This window comes from Mauremys reevesii, linkage group 5 (assembly GCF_016161935.1).
Source record: "Mauremys reevesii isolate NIE-2019 linkage group 5, ASM1616193v1, whole genome shotgun sequence".
Classification (NCBI taxonomy): domain Eukaryota; kingdom Metazoa; phylum Chordata; order Testudines; family Geoemydidae; genus Mauremys; species Mauremys reevesii.
This window is the reverse complement of record NC_052627.1, coordinates 24,452,492-24,472,311: the sequence shown is the minus strand read 5'-3', so window position 1 is coordinate 24,472,311 and position 19,820 is coordinate 24,452,492. Positions and strand designations below refer to the sequence as shown.

Genomic DNA, 19,820 nt, shown 5'->3' with positions numbered 1-19,820 from the left:
AAGGTTCCATCAATACTCCATGGGTTCTGTTAGCACTTTGACAAAAGGGAAACCATCCTTGTGAAATGTTTGGATTTCACCAAATTGGCAAATTTTCATGGAAAAAAATGCTTCGCTGGAATTTGTCCCATCAGATGTACTCAGAAGTTTAAATGGGGGCAAAATGTACCTTCCCATCTCTTTAGCCAAGAAGGCTGACATGAGCATGTAATACAGTCCTCTGCACTGACTCCTAATCCACTTCTGGTTGTGATTCAAAGTGTTAGTTATCATCTATAATGCTCTGAATGGCTTGTGGTCAGACACTCTCAAACACAGGTTCTCTTTCTTTGCCTTATCGTGGACAGATGCATGTTTGTGAAATGCTGTTCCCATTTGCACCCAGGGTTGAACTCCACAGGGGAGGGTACACTCAGCTCTGGAGTTCAATCTCTGTTGTGGTCTATCAGAGCCTAAATCTGGTGATTTGAGGACAAAATCAGTGTATGATGGCCACCATCTTGGTCAACCCATGGGGGATTGAGCTGGGGACCTCCAGAGCTACAAGCATGAATTGCTACAGCTTGTGCTAAAGTCTCTATAGGTGGTGGCCATAACAACTGATATCTTCTGAGGACTATCTCAGAGGGAGGAGTTGTAACATAAACATCAGTGAGTTAAATAGTTCTTCAGAAAGAAAGATCATCCTGAGCATCAGACACACACTGTAGGTTGAATACCAGATGAACCCCCCCACTTATGTGATGGCTGCCCTCTTGGCTGACACATTCAGGATTGAACCAGGGACCCTAGAGCTAAAAACACAAGGTGCTATAGCTTAAGCTAAAGCTCTGTATTTGAGGGTTGTAACTACTCATTCGCTGTGCATCAGCACAGAGGGGGGCCTGCTGGATCACCAGTGGATTACAAATGCAAGATATATTTCTAAATTTCACTTAATTGTAGCACATACGACTGAGAATTTAGCTCATGAATGAGCAGGAGTGGCAGAGAAAAAGGAATATTTGATTTGTGTCAATTGCTGGCAAAATACTGTCTTAATTTTTCTAATAATCACCCAGATAGCATGATTTACTGTAATACAAAGAATTGAAATTACTAACATTTTGTTTATAAAAGCATGTTGAGATCCTCAGTGCAAAATGCTAATTGTTAAAGTAATACCATGTAAGAGTTTTATATTATTTTTGTACACTCATTTCATGTGCTGAAACATACATGTGCTAAAATAGTATGTATGTAGTACAAAAATCATGTCTAGTAGTATGCTGTTTTGGGGAAAGTAGTAAAGAAATTAAGCCAATGGGCCTAATTCTGTTCACTGGTTTTGCACTGATATAACTTCACTGATAATGGAGTCACTCCTGATTAAAATCAGTATTAATGAGATCAGAATCAGGCTTGATAATTTTATTGACACAAAATACTTTTAATTAGGATTGGAAGGAAGTTAGGAGCATCATACACAGCATCCCTAGCAAGTGTTTGGGATGGGTATCTGAACAGCTCTTACCTCCAAATGTCCAAGTCAGAGTTGCTTTTTATACTAAATCAAAATTGATATTTCTCTTTGGTTTTCATTGGACCCTCAGCCACGTGGGTAGGGTAGTCATTTCTGAGTGACAGACCAAGTTTATGTTCTTATATAAAAGGACTTAATGTGCTTTAAGTGCGATTAAGATTTGCAAAGACAGCCACACACGCACACACAGGAGAACTGTGGGTCTAATTGTCCCCTCATTTATGCCTGTGCAAATCAGGAGCAACTCCAATAAAGCTAATGGGAGTAGGTAAGAGAAGAATCAGGTACATTGACTTGGAAACAGACTTCCTCTTGAGAACTTAAACACTGAGCTTAATTTTGGCTGAAGCAGAATTACAAAGCTGAAAGAGTTTCAGCTGTTTTCAAGGCAATAATAGGAACCAGGTGCATACCATCAATAAATAAAAGGGAGGAACTTTGGCCAGTGTTCAGTCTTCCATTCTCAATGAGGAATTAAGTCACTTAAGAAATACACACCTCTTGATGCTTGAAAACTGGGACAATACCATTTTTATATGTTGGCTATTTTTTTTCTGTATTTGTACAATGTTATATGTTTATAAGGGCATACTGTCTATGTTATGTGTAGTTAACATTCCTTTTCTCTTTGAACTTATTTAAGGGCCTGATGCAGAGGCCATTGAACTCTAATTGATTTCAATGGGCTTTGGATCAGGATCTAATGGAGCTCTGCTAGTCTCAACCTAACCACTTTTAGAGTAAGGTTACCATTTAGAAAATGCAAAAATGTTTCAGAGAAGTTAGATGAAACACTAAACAAAGACAAATATCATGTACAAGTCAATGCCTGGTTTTAAATTAGATCAGAATTGAAAAATTAAAAATTAAATTATATAATTCAAGGATTGAAGAGGGCCACAGGAGAAACAAATGTTAATATCACAACCTCATCCCTATGCAAAGCAGCAACAACAAAGTGGTTTGATGCATGATATAACTATAAAGTGGATTTAGAAATTTCATCTGACTTATTATGAACAAAGTCCTGTTCTTGAGCCAGCTGCGGCTGTGTATCCAATAACCCATCTCCCCTACTAGCCAAAAGTTCAGCTCAATACAGTATTTATTTATGAAAAACGTATCTAGCTGTGAAAGCTGGAAGGGCTCTCGGGATGCATTAGCTCTCTTTGTTCATACGTATCCAGGCAATTCGAACATGAACTCTGTTTTAAGGAGATCACACAAGAAAAGCTTTCATTCCTTAGAGCATCTGCAAATGCCAAGTATGTTATTTTTGAAAGTCTATGTTTAAATTAGAGCTTGTGGGAAGCTGCTTTCATCATCGGCTTGATTGAAACCGAAGAAAACTTGAATCAACCACTTATGTCTCCTTTTTTCCCCTCCCCTCCAGCCTTCACATCCCGTTCAATGCTAAAATGTCCTATAATATATGTATTAACCTCTGAGATTTTTTCCCTGTAATCCTATGAGTAATGTCAAGTCACATGACTAAAATCTGTAAGCTGCTGCCATAGATTGAGGCAAGTGGCAAAATATTGTGCAAAACGGAGAGGAAAATACACCATATCATGGGCCCTGGTTTCCACCTGCCTATTAAGATGGTGAAGGGGAGATCCTGTCTTCTCTCTAGTGCAACTCCCAGCTTTGGTTCCCAAAAATGGAAGGGAGTAGAGGGTTGCCAACCCTCCAGGATTGTCCTGGAGTCTCCAGGTTTTAAAGATTGATCTTTAATTACAAATTATGTTGTGATGAAATCTCCAGGAATTTGCCCAACCAAAGTTGACAATCCCATGGGAGTACCTTTCCCCAAGGTTACCTCATTCACTTATCAGGGTAATGTGAAACCAATTGAAAAAAATTAACCCAGTGCCTTAATTTCATTTCTCTTGGACTTGTCCACATCTGGCTCTCCAGCCAAACTAAATTGTGTCTTCTAAAGGTACAGTCTCATCATCCAAATCAACCACAAAAATTCAAACAAAACAAACTTTGTCCCCAGTTTGCTTCTGGGGTCACAGGTTCTCTTTCTGGATTTCCTTGTCCAGCTATTGACTCCCTCTGAGGCTGACTCCTGAACCCTTTTCTAATGAGACAAAAAAGTTCCTGCCCTTTCCCAGTATTTTACTAATATAAGCAATAGGAACTTTTATAGCATGGGAACATTTGTATACCTTAACTCTCTTTCCCAGCATGCCTTACCTAGTTCTCAGCTGTCCCCCTGATAACAACTCCCAGCATGTTTTAGTATTGTGCAGAAGGCTGGGGGAACACAGCAGTTTTAGATCTGGAAGCTGCCTTAAATTTAACATTATTTGACATTTCTACTGACAGGATTCCTGAGAAGTAAATGTCCAGAAAGGGAAACATTCTTCAAATTAATCAAGGAAATATCAACTGACTCTGAGGACCATAAAAAAGTAATAACTCCTCTCCCCCCCTCCCAACCGAAGAAACAAAAAACCCTGAGTTAAAATTCTATTTGTATATTTCATTGTCTTATACTGTCCTCAGCTTTGGTTGGGACAATTCACCACCACCTTAATAAGTAATGCATTCCTCTGACAACTGATACAGGATAAGATACACTTTAGACTTCTGAAGTGCACCCTGATGTCACAGGCCTGACTTCGAGGACTTCTATCAAGGGTGGAACCACACCATCCAATCAGTCTAGGATCTCTGGGTGGCAACCTGCCTGTTTACCAGCCATATTAACACCACATTAAGCCCAACTGCATTTGGCAACTGTAAGCACTTTTCCTAAAGGGACCTGTGAGCGGCAAGCTAATTAAAGTGACCCAAAACCAGCTTCTTCAAAACCAAGTATTCTTTTTTCACCCAAAGGCACATAGCACAGAGAACAAAGGGTAAAAAAAATGAAGGTCTATATGCATGCTACCCCTTACCTAAACCTTAATCTTTTATCACAAGGTTTTGTAAATACCATTCAGTTCAGTTACCTCCATCTCTGGGCTGGGAGAAGCAGACTGCCCTGCTACAGTCCCTCCATGTTTCAGTGTCGCTCCACCCTGGGCAGATGCTGACACCCCACTCAAGTCCCTCTTCATCCTTAAACAGAGTATCAAAGGTTTTTAGCATCCTCTGTGACCCTAGGTTTAGGTCGGGAAGAGAACACCTTGCCAGACTAGCTAGAGCCAGGCAGGGGTTATTCCCCAGTCAATCGCTTTCCCCACTATTTCCTCAAGGACCCTTGGCATTCTCTGGACTGTACCATATCTTTGCCATTGTTTTGTTTCCTGGTGGTTTCCCACTTCCAACCTCCTTTGATGTAACTCTATTCAGCCAGGCAGGATAATGTCACACAGGTCAACTGAGATGCATATAATATCTGTAAAATGTACAGGTATTTCCACCATTCTGCAAAGAAATATTATACTGTTATTTTTCTCAGAGCTTATCAGTGGGTCAGATTAATTGCACTGGGTACCAGGGGTTGAAATTTAAAATCCCTTCCATTGGAAAGGACATTCACTGTCTTCGCAGCATCCCCAGAAATAGAGGATCTCAGAGTTGTAAAGGTTCGTTGCATCTCCTGACAGGCCTAGCATCCCTTGCTTTTGGGGCTATGCAGGACAGCTCTAGGCCAGCGGGGGTGGGGTTTGCAAGTGGCTTACAACATTGCAACCTCAATCTAAGTAGATTTTCTGTTACTAAGGGCCCAAACTGGGTTTTCCTGGAAATATTTTGTCACGAGCAATAATTAGCTAAGACTGGACTATGAGTTCAAATAGTGTTGTGCTATTTCACTCACAGGTGGTCAACAGTTGCTTGCCTCTTGACTGACTAACCATTTGTGGAGGCAAAGTCAATGGGCTCTCCATGGAAGTAGAGGGCTCTGCCTGGGTGGATCTTTGTGCAGGATCAAGTCCTTAACCTGGATGACATGGAGGCCCAATAGATAATTTGTGTTTCTAAAACTAATATGGCACTTTTTGCAAACTGAAAGAAAAAAAATAGGCAGCTGTTGCTCTTGTTTATGGAAACTCTAGCATGAGTCACAACCATATATTAATTTTCCATTTGAAATCACAGTCTACAGGACAGAAGACAAACTTCTCATAATAATTTACAAATGAACCAAATACTATAAAATCCTATTTAGGAAAGGGTAATATTGCGAGAGAGGTGAGAAGCAAATATTGTCCAGTCCCAAAGTTATTTGCTACCTTATGGAGGCCACAAAGCCAGTACTCTCTGATAAATACTGCCAAAATAGAATCCTCTCTCTTTTAATAGTCTTCAAGAATGTCATCTCTGATTCTAAAACACAGCATACCACAAAAGGAAACTGAATCATGAGTTTCCATTGTTACAGAATACTAAAAGCAATTGGCTTCAATGCAGCACTGAACATTTTTACTAATATTCTATTGAACCAAATCTATTTACAGATAATTATTTAAATTTATGCAAGCCACCTAAATATTTCCATAGTTTATTGAAATAAATAAATTACTTGAAAATATTGTATCAGAGTAAACCACCTATCTGGTTTATTATCTTACTTCCTGTGTCACAAAGAGTGTAACGGAGCATATTTTGCTCTTATTGATAAGGAGAAAACACAGGAATAGTTTGTGAACATTTAATATACCTGTAGTAAGGGCATGGATTTCTATCTCCAGTTTGGGACAAGGTAATAACATGGTCTTGGTTCTCAGTGCCATTGACTACAATTTTAAAAATAAAGGAACTGATGCTTACTGTTTTCCCTTAGTTCATTCTAACACAGAGATAAGATTAATTGGACATTACAGTTCTGAGTCAACTAAATGCACTTCAGTGTTAAAAAGCATTCAACACTGATTTTTCATGGTAATGAGGAATGTTGTAAGGGTTGGAAGCAATCTAGGAAGACTCCTACACTAGATCCCATGTGATACACTTCTTGTCACCGCTGAGCAGCAGACACTACAATTGTGCCAGTATACAGGTAATCTGGCATAGGAAGAAGAATCTGTGCCTGGGTAGAGGAGACTGTTTTGGCAAGTCTTATCTCCATTTAATGTTAATCAAGCCCAGTTGTCAGTGATTTTCATTCTTTTGTAGAAAGACACCACCCTGCCAGCAAGTGGCTTGTTAAAAGTAGTGTTTGCCCGTTGGGATTTTCTGCAGTTGTTTAGTAGGATGGGATTTGTAAAAGGCCCTGAAGGAATTAGATGCCCAACTACCTAGGCTCCTTTGAAAATACCAGCCATAATTTTCTGTTGGGAGATCCATTTTTATTATGTATAGAAATTGCTTTTCATTCATTTACAAGTTTCTAATTTTTGCTACCATTTCACCTGTCTCTAAAAAGCAGTCACCTCTCAGGAGGAACACAGTAGTTAATTAACAAAGCACAGCAACACTACACAACAGTTTGGAATAATGGCTAAGGAAGATTACTGTATGCAATAGAAAGTGCAAGCTAATCAGGTGGCAGAATATAATTAACCAAAGCAGAAATTCAGATGATGGTAACAATGGTAAAAAAGGATCATCCGAATTTTAATGGTTATAAGTGGTCAGGATGCTAGTTTGTATTTCAGTCCAAAGATATCACCTACACTAAGAGGCGAGTTCTCACAGGGAGGTGTGACAAAGGTTGAATCTCTGACAAACCAAGAGTTATTACAGACAAGAATCTATTGAAGCATATCATCAAGCAGTTTTTTGAACAACTAAAAATAATATGACACCCCCTCACAAAAACACAGGAGCTTTTCTATTCCATGCATAAACATGGAAGCTTCTCTTCTTTTTAATATCCGCTAATTCCACTAATTGTTTTGAATTAGAAATTCTAATTTCCTCAAATTTAGAAGGAGTTTAGATTCACAACTCCAGTTGTAAATATTGTAAATTATACCAAGGAATGGACTGGCCCACAGCTGGCCCAAGAGGAGGGGAGACATGTCCCTTCCTGAGTTCTGTCATATACTTTTCTGACACAGCTGCATATCAGGATCATCATAAAAAATTCATACAAATGCAGAAGACCTATGCAAGGCCTTCTGCTCCACTTTAGCCCTTGAAGGTGTGAAGTGAGATAGAAAGCATATTGTGGGCCCTTTGTGCTGTGCTGTATTTCACTCACAGAGAGTTCCAAATATTACTTCCTCTTCCTCTTCACAGCAGATGCACAACATTGCACAACAGTTCAGCAGGAGGATGGATTGCACTATAATTCAGGCTCTCTCTGTGACCACACAAAATATGAAGATTTATTAACTGAACCTCTGCTGTCCTCTTGGCCCTTTCCCACACATGCAGAAATTGAGACAGGAGAAGGATGGTGTACTTTAGGCCATGATGATGTTGTCTCTATAGCTTAATCCTGTGCAAATCCCTTTTGTGTTGCTTGTAGTTTAGCACAGAAGCTGTCTCCCGCTAGCTCTCTCCTGCCCAAGAGCAAAAATCTCCAACATCTAACCTTTAACCTGTGGCAAGAGACTGTGTGTACAAAATCTATTCCAATACCATTCCATGAATCAAGCCACAATAGGCACACTCTACTGGGGGAAAAGCAAATTCAACTTTCATTTCTGGAGATCCCCTATCAACTGAAAGGCCTGTAGTCAGTCTGTACTAGTTTAAGGGTCAAGAATCTGGACTGGAACAGAAATCCATGAACCATATTTTTTTCTTCTTAAACAAACAGATGGGCAAGTATTTGCCACAGGAGTACCACTGCTTCATTTAAAACAAGAGGTTTCAATGCACTCAGAATCTTGACCAGAAAATTTGGGAGATATTGAAGAAAGATACTTGAAGCCTTCAGTAAAAGTTACAGCTATTGTGAAGACAACAGAGAAAAGACTGACCTTCAGTGCTAGTGAAATACAGCAGATGAAGAAAAAGATCCAGTTTGTTGTTAATAACAATAATTTAGAACAGGCCATGTGGTACTGGATTAGTCCTACTCAAAAAGATAGTGCTAGAAAAGGACAACACTGCTTTTTAAAGGAGCACAGTGTGGAAAAAGCTCTCAAACTGGAATTAGTGAGCAAAATCAACCTTGAAAAACAGAACATCAAAGAGATTGAGAGAAAAATGGGAGGGGCAAGAAAAGATGCACAGATGACATAATATTTCATTTTACCCTCTGAAAATTAATTGCCACAGCTAAAATTTAATATAGAGTTATTAACACTTGAGTACATTACAATAATGTAATAATAATTTGCTTTAGAGAATTACACATCCAAACTTCACAATGATGTCCCATGGGACATGTGTGAAATGCAATACACACCGCACATAGAATGAAGTGAAAAAAAAGGCTGAGCTTCTGTGAACTCAGCCACAGTAAAAGGATGGGTGAACCAAGTGTAGACAAAGGGTACGTCCAGACTACCCACCGAATCGGCGGGTAGCGATCGATTTTGCGGGGATCGATATATCGCGTCTCATCTAGACGCGATATATCGATCCCCGAACGCGCTCCCGTCGACTCCAGAACTCCACCGGAGCGAGTGGCGGTAGCGGAGTCGACGGGGGAGCCGCAGACGTCGATCCCGAGCGGTGAGGACGGGAGGTAAGTCGGGATAAGATACTTCGACTTCAGCTACGGTATTCCCATAGCTGAAGTTGCCTATCTTACCTCGACACTGCCCCCAAGTGTGGACCAGGCCAAAGTCAACCCACCTCTACTGTGACTTTAAAATAGGCATTTTAAAGAAATAAACCTGCTTTTAGCGCAGCTCTCTAGAGTAAATCCTTTTCTGTTCTTTCTTCACTTCATAACTAAATGATTTTAGCTTTACTGCATGTTCAGAGCTAAAGATGAAACCTGTTACAATCATTTGTCATATGTCACTGCCTAAAAAACAAGTTGCTTTAGTAATTAGTCAAATGTTTAGTTAAAAACACTCACACTGTTGCCAAGAACAGAGGACCCCATTAAAAGCTGGACCCTCACCACCTTCATTAGGGTTATTTAACAAAGGATATGAATATTTATTACCCTAGTTATAGGGAATGTTGCAAAAAACATGGTCAAGGTAAGTAGCATGATGGCATAAACAATTCTTTAATTGTACCCACTCTATACACATTCATTTCTCATGTAAACACATGGAATCCATAAGTTAGAGAGAAGTATTAGCCACTCTCTATCTTTACTCCATTGCACCTGAATATTTTAAAAGTATATTATTAAGCTATTATTCATTTATGAAGGCTGCAAAGTAGCTCATTTGAACCCCTTCACCCAATGCTACCAGTTTCTCGGGATCAACATGTGTCGTCATGGGATGGTAGAAGTACAAGACATTTTAATTTGACAGGTTCATGAGGTGAAATGTAAGAAGCAAAAATGATGCATAGTTAATACTAGAAATGCCTAACACAATTATATATGATTTTCATTTCCCTGCCTTGATAGTGAACATGAACAACAAATAAAATGGCTTATACTGAGATTAATACAATGGGAATTTACAAGCATTTCTCTTACAAGCAAAGCCTAGTCTGGGTTTTTTTTTTTTTGTTTGTTTTTTTTACAGTGGCTCACATTTAATAACTGAAATGAGCAATTAGCTTTGCACAACATATGTTTTTTATATGTTCTATCCAGGGCCGGCTCTAGCTTTTTTGCCGCCCCAAGCGAAAAAAAAAAAGGCAGCCGAAGGGAGCATGTGGAGGGCGGTCAAGGTGGCTCGCAGGCGGGTGAAGGGTGGCGCCTGCCCACTCCCTCCCCCCCGGGCAGCCAGGCGCTGCAGCCAGGCGAGAGGGGCTCCCCCCCCTCCGGCCTTGGGGTGCCTCTCCCAGGGGCTGCAAGAGGTGCTGGCTCAGCCGCTCCTTTAAAGGCAGCTTGGTCAGGCCAGGCTCAGAGCAGCGCGGGAGGTGAAGGCCAATGCAGGCGGCGGAGAGTGACGCATCCCGAGGAGCCCAGTGAGTGGTGGGGATCGTTAGTTCCTGCTCCCCCCCCCTGCAAGGCCAGGGTCCATGCCCCTGCAGGGCTGGGCTGGGACTGGCGGAGTGCGGGGAGCCGGCCGGGATCTCCGGAGCTGCGGACCGGGCTGCCAAAGCAAAAAAAACAAAAACAAAAACACACCACGGCAGGGCATCCGGAATGTGCCGCCCCAAGATTGGCCGGAATGCCATCCCTTTCACTGTGCCTCCCCAGGCACGTGCTTTCTCATCTGGTGCCTGGAGCTGGCCCTGGTTCTATGTAATACATTACAAAATGACAAAACTTACAAATATATTGCTATTCACTGTGCTGAGCTTGATGATTTGGGAAGTCAAGGTAGTAGCAGTAGTCTCAAGCACCAGCCATTTGAACCATAGATAGAGTCTCAGCTCTCAGAAGAGGGTGCTAGAAAAATGATCTGCATTCCAAGAGTGTCTCTAAAGACTCCAGCCAAGGACACTGGCTATAGTCTGCTCCAGGGCTTTGGAGAGGAGCCCAGAGCTGGAGCGCGGAGCAGGTCTAGATCAGTGGAGCTGCAGGTTTTTGCCTGGAGCTGGAGCGGAGCAGGAGCACAGCTCCAAAGCCCTGCTCTGCTCAGAATCATCAGGATTAAAGTGGATTGGGGCACACCTCACTGGGCACTAATACAATGATAAAATGGGATAAAATGCAACATGGGTTTACCAAAAGTATATTCAGGGCTGCCCAGAGGATTCAGGGGGCCTGGGGTCTTCAGCGGCGGGAGCCCCCCACCGCCAAAGACCCGACACTTCGGTGGTGGGTCCCGGAGCGAAAGGACCCCCCACCGCCAAATTGCTGACGATGACCAGGAGCGGAAGGAGCTCCAGGGGCCCCAGCCCCGCGAGAGTTTTCCGGGGCTCCTGGAGTGAGTGAAGGACCCCGCTCCAGGGGCCCCAAAAAACTCTTGTGCGGGCCCCTGCAGGGCCTGGGGCAAATTTTCCCTCTTGCCCCCCCCTCTGGGCAGCCCTGAGTATATCTTGCCAGATTAACCTCATATCTTTCCTTCATAAGATAACTGATTTCTTAGATAAGGGAATGCGGCAGATCTAACCTATCTGGACTTCAATAAAGTATTTGACACAGTGTGCTAATGCAATTTGGTGCTGACACAAACTTGAGAGGCATTGACAATATGGAGGAAGATTACAATATTATATAAGCAGAATTGGCTGACCTAGAGGACAGGATGAGATGAAATTTAATGCTACGTAATGCACTTGGAGGTTAACAAGAATTCTGCCACAAGCTGGGGGCTCGTCACTTGGAACTAACGGAGGACGAGAGAGACCCAGGTATATTAGTCAATCACAGGATGATTATGAGCCATCCATGTAATGTAGCTGTAAAAAAAAAAAAAAATAGAATAAAAAAAGCAGTCCTAGGTTGTATCAGGAGAGATATTTACAGTACAGCTAGAGAATGCCATTCCACAAAGCATTGGCAATATTACATACACCCAAATGCAAGAAAGATGGATTCAGACTGGAACAGGTGCAGAGAAAAGGTACTACAAGGATGAAGGGAATAGAGGGCCTATAATATGAAAGGAGGCTTACAGAGTCTGGCTTGTCTAGCCAAGCAAAATAAAGATTGAGAAGGGATATGATAGCTCTCTATAAATACATCGGGGCATAACACCTGGGAGGGCTAAACGCTATTTAAGCTAAAGGGCAGTGCTGGCAAAACAAATGGGTATAAATTGGCCATGAATAATTTTAGACTGGAAATTAGAAGAAGGTTTCTAACCACCAGAGCAGTGAAGTTCTGCAACATCCTTCCAATGGGGAATAGTGGGGGCATGTTCATGAATGTGACTATATGACGGGGTTGTGTGCAATAGCAGGGAACTGGACTCAATAACCCAGGAGGTCCCTTTTAGTTTTGTGTTCCTATGTTCTTCCTGTGTGCTTAAGAGCATGATAAGCATCAGACTAGAGATAGCTCTACCAGGGCTGCGCTTGAGAACCTGAGTAAAACAACTTCACATTTTATGACTGTGGGCGCATTTCCTAGGACACAGTCGCTGAAGGCTCTGTACCACAAGTTGCTGATCATTCTAGTCACCATCCTTCATAGCACTTAAGCACATGTTTAACTTTAAGCATTTGAGTAATTCCATTGAAGTCATGGGATTATTCATATGTTTACATTTAAGCACCTGATTAAGTGCTTTGCATGACTGGGGTCAGTAAACTCAGTTTATTGCAGGATTGAGCCCAAATGCTTTAAATTAGTAATTTAGAACAAAATATGTATTTTTGGGGGGTGTAGGGAAGGTAAAATCCAATATTGTATTTGGTGTGGAAACTGAAGAGACTGGAGTTTTTTCAAGTCTTAGAGACAATGTGATATAGTGGACAGAACATGGGAATGGCATCCAGAAACACTCAAATTCTCATACTGGCTTTATTGCTGACACACATTCCTAAAGCCTGACCGCCCCCCCCACTCCCTTCTCCTTTCCCCACTGCCAAACCCTGGATCACACCATTGTTCTTTCATGCATGGTTTAATGGGTCCATATCCTATCCAGCCTCCCCGACTTCCCTCTCCAATCTAACATTCACCAGTTAAAATCATCTTCATCGTCCACTCTGACTTCACTACCAGCCTCTCCTAGCCCCTTCATAGGCTCCTTGTGTCCCCACACTCATTCCTTATTCTACCTTAAAACTGGTGAGCAGTTTCACCAGCCAGGAAATGGAAATAGAATTCCAAGCCTCCATTTTTTTAAGGCCCCTTACCTGAGGGCTTGTTTATTATCTGCCAGTCACAAAGACAAAATGCAAATCAGCTTGAAAACACCAGGCAATAACTCCCCAGAGGATTCCTCCCCCACCTTTTTAGACAATCAGGATACAAGTAGTCACTCCTTTCCCTCACTTCCCTTTGACCCAATTTCCCCTTCCTTTACACTCTGCCCAGATCAGTCATGTAACCAGCAGGAACCTGTTAACCTTTATAGGCTGCAGCACCTTTACCTTGTAACAAACTTTTTTCATGCTTTGCCCCTACATTCGATTTCTCTCTCTGTCCAGTGATTCCTCATATTCAACTCTACATTCCACCCACTTCTCACCTCACTGTTCCCTTTGTTCCTTCCCCCGCCCCACATTATTCCCAATCCCCAAAATAGGGTGACCAGATAGCAACAATGAAAAATCGGGACCAAGGTGTGTGTGTTCAGGGTCCTATAGAAGACAAAGCCCCTAATGTTGGGACAGCCCCAATAAAATCAGGACACCTGGTCACCCTACCCGAAAAGGACATCAAGGATGGATAGGGGCCCCTGGTTGTCACTTTGTCTCTCAAAATGGAAACAATGCTGCTTTATCACTCTGTGAGTGGGCCGACGTGTGGATTAGCCAGCTGGTATCTGTATAGCACTTCCAAGATATAAAGTTGCTACCTAATTTTTAGGGAGAATAAGCTATTTCCAAGATGGGAGAAAGGCATTTAAACCTTAAACCCCTTCTTCTTTCTGAACTTTCTCTAAGTAGTGACCTCATCGTTGCAAGCTCCATGGATACAAAGGCTAGACAGAACGCACGGATCAGCAAAGACATAACTAAAAGCATTGCTGTTTTCAAGAATCAAAAATATCAAAAGGTTAAAGCAAAGAAACTCTACCCCAAGCAATCTCTAATTTGTAGACTGCCAATTTACACAGGATCGTGTGTGACTGTTTATTCTGGAAAAGGTGGTATTTGTCATGCTTATTACAGTTGTGGCATGTCCTCAGCTGAACCATGAGAACATTAAGTACTTAAGTTAAGAAGCCTAGATGAACCAACAGCTGCACGTCATGGGCAGGCAAGCCATAAAGGCTTAGGGCTTGTCTACGCATGGAGTTGTTCTTGATTAACTCCACATGTGGAGAGTCTTAACGTGAAATAAGAGTGTTTTCTTCCTGTTTAGCTTAACCCAAGTGGTTAACCCAAGCTGAACAGGGACAAGACATTCTTACTTTGGAATAAAAGTGGGTTTGTCTACAGGGGGACACTTAGGAAAATTAATCCAAATTAACTAAAGGTGTCAATTAATATGATTAGTTGAACTGCATTAAACCCTTGAGTGGACACACTGATTCATAATTCAAGTGACCTTAATTCAATTTACCTTAATGCACTTGGGAAATGTTGACTCATGAAGTTACTCATGAACAACTCTCTGTGAAGACAAGCCCTTAAGGCTTGATTACACTTAAAGTACTACAGCAGCACAACTGCAACTTCACTGCTGTATCACTTCTTTGTAGACACTAACTATGACAATGGGAGGAGTTCGCTCATTGACATAGGTAACCTCCTCTGCAGGAGGCGGTAGCCATGTCAACAGAAGAATTCTTCCATGTAATGCAGTCTACATGGGGACTTAGGTCAGCTTAACTACGATGCTCAGGGGTGTGGGCGTAGTTACACCAAATTAATTGTCTAGCATAGACCAGGCCTTTTGTTGGCATAGCTTATTCCATTCCTTCCTGTTTCCCTTTTCCCAAACAATGCTGCCTACAAACAGATCCAGCATGAAAGATTATTGTTAAATGTAAGAAAAGAGCATATTTTTTGTGTGATAGACAAGCAACATGTTTACTTTGAGCCATATGTTGATGGTAAGGGGAAGAATATATCTATGTCATGCACTTCTGGAGCATGGAGCTGTCCACTCATGCCATTAATTAAATATATATACAAATAGGGTGGGATTTTCAAAAGTATCTAGGTTACTTAGGAGCACAATTTCCACTGAAAGCTAATTGGACTTGTCCTCTTAAGTCACTTAGACTCTTGAAAATCCCACTCATATTGGTTGCCATTAAGAAGTCTCCAGTTTCTCAAATGCCAACAGTTGCAAAGTTGTGTAACACCAATAGTACGCCATACATTCTGAATGTCTGGAACTATTTCACGACAATTATACCATCTGTAATTTGTTTTCAAAATTAAAAACAATTTTTCTCTCACTTTCCCATGCCCCACCCCACAAAAAATAATAAAAAACCCACAAACCCTATCTTCTGAAGAAAAAGGAAGATCATTAAAAGACCAAACAAACCCACTCAACCCCCAGCCAATAAACACCTATCCCACCAATATGGCATTCAGCTACTTCCAACACAAAACTCCTTTAATTAGTTAAATTTGATGCAGTAATCCAACTTTTGCTTAAATATATCAATACTACTGTATTTTAACAGTTTAAATTCTTCATGAATATATTATCCTTTTAACTTAAACCTATGATACCAATTTCCGATCTGTCTTATAACCTCTACTAGGTCATTATTAAGCTTAATTTTATAAAAACCCACCAAGTTTCAATGCGTCAGTCAGATAAACATACCCATATCCAAAATATATGTAATTAAATAAAAATATAACTACTTTCAGCAGTAAAGTGGATGCTAAGGAATAAATGAGATGAGCAGAGAATTAGCAGTACAACAGACATGAATGTTAATAAGAGTTCTAAAGATATTTCTCTTGTATTTTTTGTAATATATTGCTCATAAGGGGCACAGGTATACTTTCCTTTGGATGCACTCATATGAACCATAAAACCATCATTAGTAAGTGTTTTATGTTGTTGGGTTTTTTTTTAAGAGGGAATCAAGCATACATTCTGAAGTATTTATTTTTACAAGAAGTCATATAAAGTGAATCTAATTACCGTATTTTATAAGATGTCAGGTAAAATTATTCACCGATAAAGTATTTTTAAATTTCAGTAAACAAATTTGGGGGCATAGAGGGTAGCAGAAAATTAACACTGCTGATCACTTACCTCTGTAATGAAGGACTTGGCTGTTGATGCGTTCATTACAAGAATGGCCCGTCTCAGAGTGTCCCGGTAGCGGTTCAGTTCTTCTATTCGCATGGTGGCAAAGAGCCCTGTGATCATTTTATTGATGTTATTCTCTACCTTCTGCAGTGCTACATCCATTCCCTGCTGAGATACTTTGTCCAAAAATTCTTGTATTCCACGGATATCTAGGAACATCAAAAGCCCATCAAAATGCTAATTTGTATATAGAACAGAGACAAAAACACTGTTCTGTTTATCTTGAAAAGGTATTCTGCTCAGTGTTGGGTAGATCCCTGAAGGCCATCCTAACTTAATATTCATTTCAACTTTTCCTGAGCTATGCTCATGGTATGTCCTAACGTGATAAAATGTGGGAATAATTTTATGTATGGGTTAGTGTTAAAAAGAATCACTTAAAAACAGTACTTAATTATTTTCAGTTGATTTCCTCACTCAATCACCATATTGTTTCCAATTCTAATTAACACTGTACATCTCCGAGAGCAGTTTCATACTAAATGACACATGCAGAGAAGGGGAGGCTAAGTTATCAGACTGCAACATACAGTGCTTTTCTTTGTTTCTTTTGTTGGAGACTGAAAGTAATGTTATCACCATAATACAACTGTCCTTGGAGAAGCACATACTTTTGAATTCCTAAACTTAGCTGCATTAGCTATTTAGCAAAAGCTGGGTCCAAGCTGTACATAAATTTACTTCCTTTAAAAAAAAAATCAAACACAACCATAATATGTTACTTGGTAGACATAATGGCCATTGACTGTGTTTAGCTTTAAATAAAAATGAAAACAAAATACATGAATTATATTTTTTTCATACACAAAGTTGTAATGGAGCCTTCTGGCTCATTCTGTGTACACCTTTCCTAAGAATGAGTTGTTCATATTTATCTTTTGTTGTAATTGTTTAAGTCATTGTGTCTACAGTATCTGCACCCCTTCCTTTTCCAATAATCATAGAATCATAGAATATCAGGGTTGGAAGAGTCTTCAGGAGGTCATCTAGTCCAACCCTCTGCTCAAAGCAGGACCAATCCCCAACTAAATCATCCCAGCCAGGGCTTTGTCAAGCCTGACCTTAAAAACCTCTAAGGAATGAGATTCCACCACCTCCCTAGGTAACCCATTCCATTGCTTCACCACCCTCCTAGTGAAATATTTTTTCCTAATACCCAACCTAGACGTCCCACACTGCAACTTGAGACCATTACTCCTTGTTCTGTCATCTAGTCCCACTGAGAATAGTCTAGATCCATCCTCTTTGGGACCCCCTTTCAGGTAGTTGAAAACAGCTATCAAATCCCCCCTCATTCTTCTCTTCTGCAGACTAAATAATCCCAGTTCCCTCAGCCTACAAATATCCTTTCATTTTAGCTATGTGCTAAATGCTCTCTGGATACCCACCAGCTATTTGAGTTTATAGGGCCTTATGGTTAAAAAAGTCTTCAGCACCTGCCTTTGAGTTATGGTATACCTACCCAGTATATACAAAGTTTTGGAGTGTCACAGCGCTAAACAACCCCCTGCTGCAAAGGGCCAGTTGCAGAGTTAAAACTGATGCTTACAGTTCAAATAACTTATTTTCATTTGAAAACAAAAGAACAAAAAGGAACAAACATAGTCCCCAATGAAAGAACACTGTCTGTCTCCCTTGTGAGAATCTATACTTACCTGAGCACAAAACAGCTGCCTGGCTTCAGAGACAGCAGAGTCCTTAGACAGTTTAAAATGCAATGCAATGCAATGCAATGCAATGCAATGCAGCCATAGAACAGTCACATATCTAAATAATCCACATAAGTTATTTAAAAGAGCCAGGCTTGGGAGCAAGCTTGTTTAAAACATTAATATTCCACGAGTGATCCTCTGGAAGTAAAATATAGCAAACCAGGAGGCCATTTTAGGAATCCATGGCTGCAATCACTATTTATATATAGATAAGTCTGCAATGTTTGAAGTATTACTAAATATTTGAAGAATGGTTTAACACTGATAAAGTACATGCACATCCTAAAAATAAAGTTCCAAAAGATTGTCAGATGCTAATTACAGTTTCTATTTAATGTCTAAACTGGGAAAATTAAATTCAGTCTAATCAGGGATGTTAAGGGTTTTTTGTTTTTGTTGGCACTTCAATGCCAATTTAAGAAGCAATAAAATTATCTGAACTGTTACAAACATGCCTAGTTTTATGGAAATGATAAACTAGCTGCTCCTGCTTTAACGCCTGAGTTTTAAAGTTTTACCATGTTTCTGGGTTACTTAACAGCCAGTTAGACAGGAACTTTTTGAATAGAGATAAAGACTGGCCAGGAGTGCCCTAAATTATTTAAACCTTCTCAGGTATCTACATATACCATGAGAATACCTGGAGAAATGTGGCCTAAATTAGGACAAATTTTGTCAGTTTTCAATTCCATACCAATGGCCATGGGCTCCTCTCACCCACTCAAGAGACAGAAGTGAGTGGGAGAACTTCTGTTTTCCTAAAACTTATGTTCTGGCTTAACCAGAAGTTATGGGCTTGATGCTGTCATTACTGAGTGAAATTCTCTAATCTGTGTTATGAGGTGGTCAGACTAGATGATCACAGGACTCACTTCTGGCCTTCAAAAAATCTATTAATCGAACAAAGCAATTCAATATGTTGAATATTAACAGACCCAGTGGACATTAAGACTTGGGATGCTCTTTGTTGATAAGATTATTCTTCCCAGTGATCTTTCAGTCTATGCGTGGTGGCACCTTGATACACATCTAGGGAGACAGTGTCATTTAATGGATAGGGCACGAGACAGAGTAAGGAAATTTGTGTATTATTCCTCACCTTGCTACTGACAAACTACAATGTTGGGTAAATTCTTGATGTCTTTGTCCCTCAGTTGCCCCATTTGTAAAAGAAGGATGAGAATAATGAAGTTTACCTATCTTAATGAAACACTTTGGGACCACCAGATGAAAACTGTTGCTTAAGTGCTACAAAATTATGATAATTGTTGATTCCAGTGTTTTAGCTCTCTAGAGATGATCTTCTTTGAAAAATATGCCAAAGAATAGGTGCTACCATTGAATGGATAGTGTCAACTCACCTTTCCTGCATAAACTATCTGATAGTAGGATATTTCTACATTGTTCCATGGAACCCTGTTTTCCATGGGTAAATTCCTTCTGCACAAAAATCTGGTAAGTGGCTGGTGCTGCAGATGTCTCAGCAGAGGCACACACAGAGCTGTTAATTTTTGTTGCACAAGTGATTCTCATCCTACATTTGCTAGCCAGACAACTAGAAATGAGATTTTTCTTTTTAAAATCATATCTATGGTCATTTCAAAGAACGTAGGACAGCTATCTATTGTCACCAATATAAAGAATCCTCATTACAGTCTTGGTACTAGAGCCATTGTTACTGCCTTCTCTCCACCCGTGTGTCACTAATATTTAGTATTAAAATTTTAAAATACAACCATCACATTTGACACAAGGTTACATGAATATAGAATCAGCTCTTCAATGTCAATGATAAGTCACA

General features: G+C 40.4%; 1 protein-coding gene across 11 annotated transcripts in view; it reads right to left on the bottom strand.

Annotated features, from left to right (window-relative positions):
- Positions 1–19,820, bottom strand: part of GRID2 (glutamate ionotropic receptor delta type subunit 2) — a 1,020,962-nt gene that overhangs the window by 417,620 nt on the left and 583,522 nt on the right. For all 11 annotated transcript variants that reach the window (XM_039542696.1, XM_039542702.1, XM_039542703.1 and 8 more), the window contains one exon: positions 16,251–16,456. In XM_039542696.1, the coding sequence (XP_039398630.1) occupies positions 16,251–16,456 (206 nt within the window). The remainder of the gene's footprint in view (positions 1–16,250; positions 16,457–19,820) is intronic.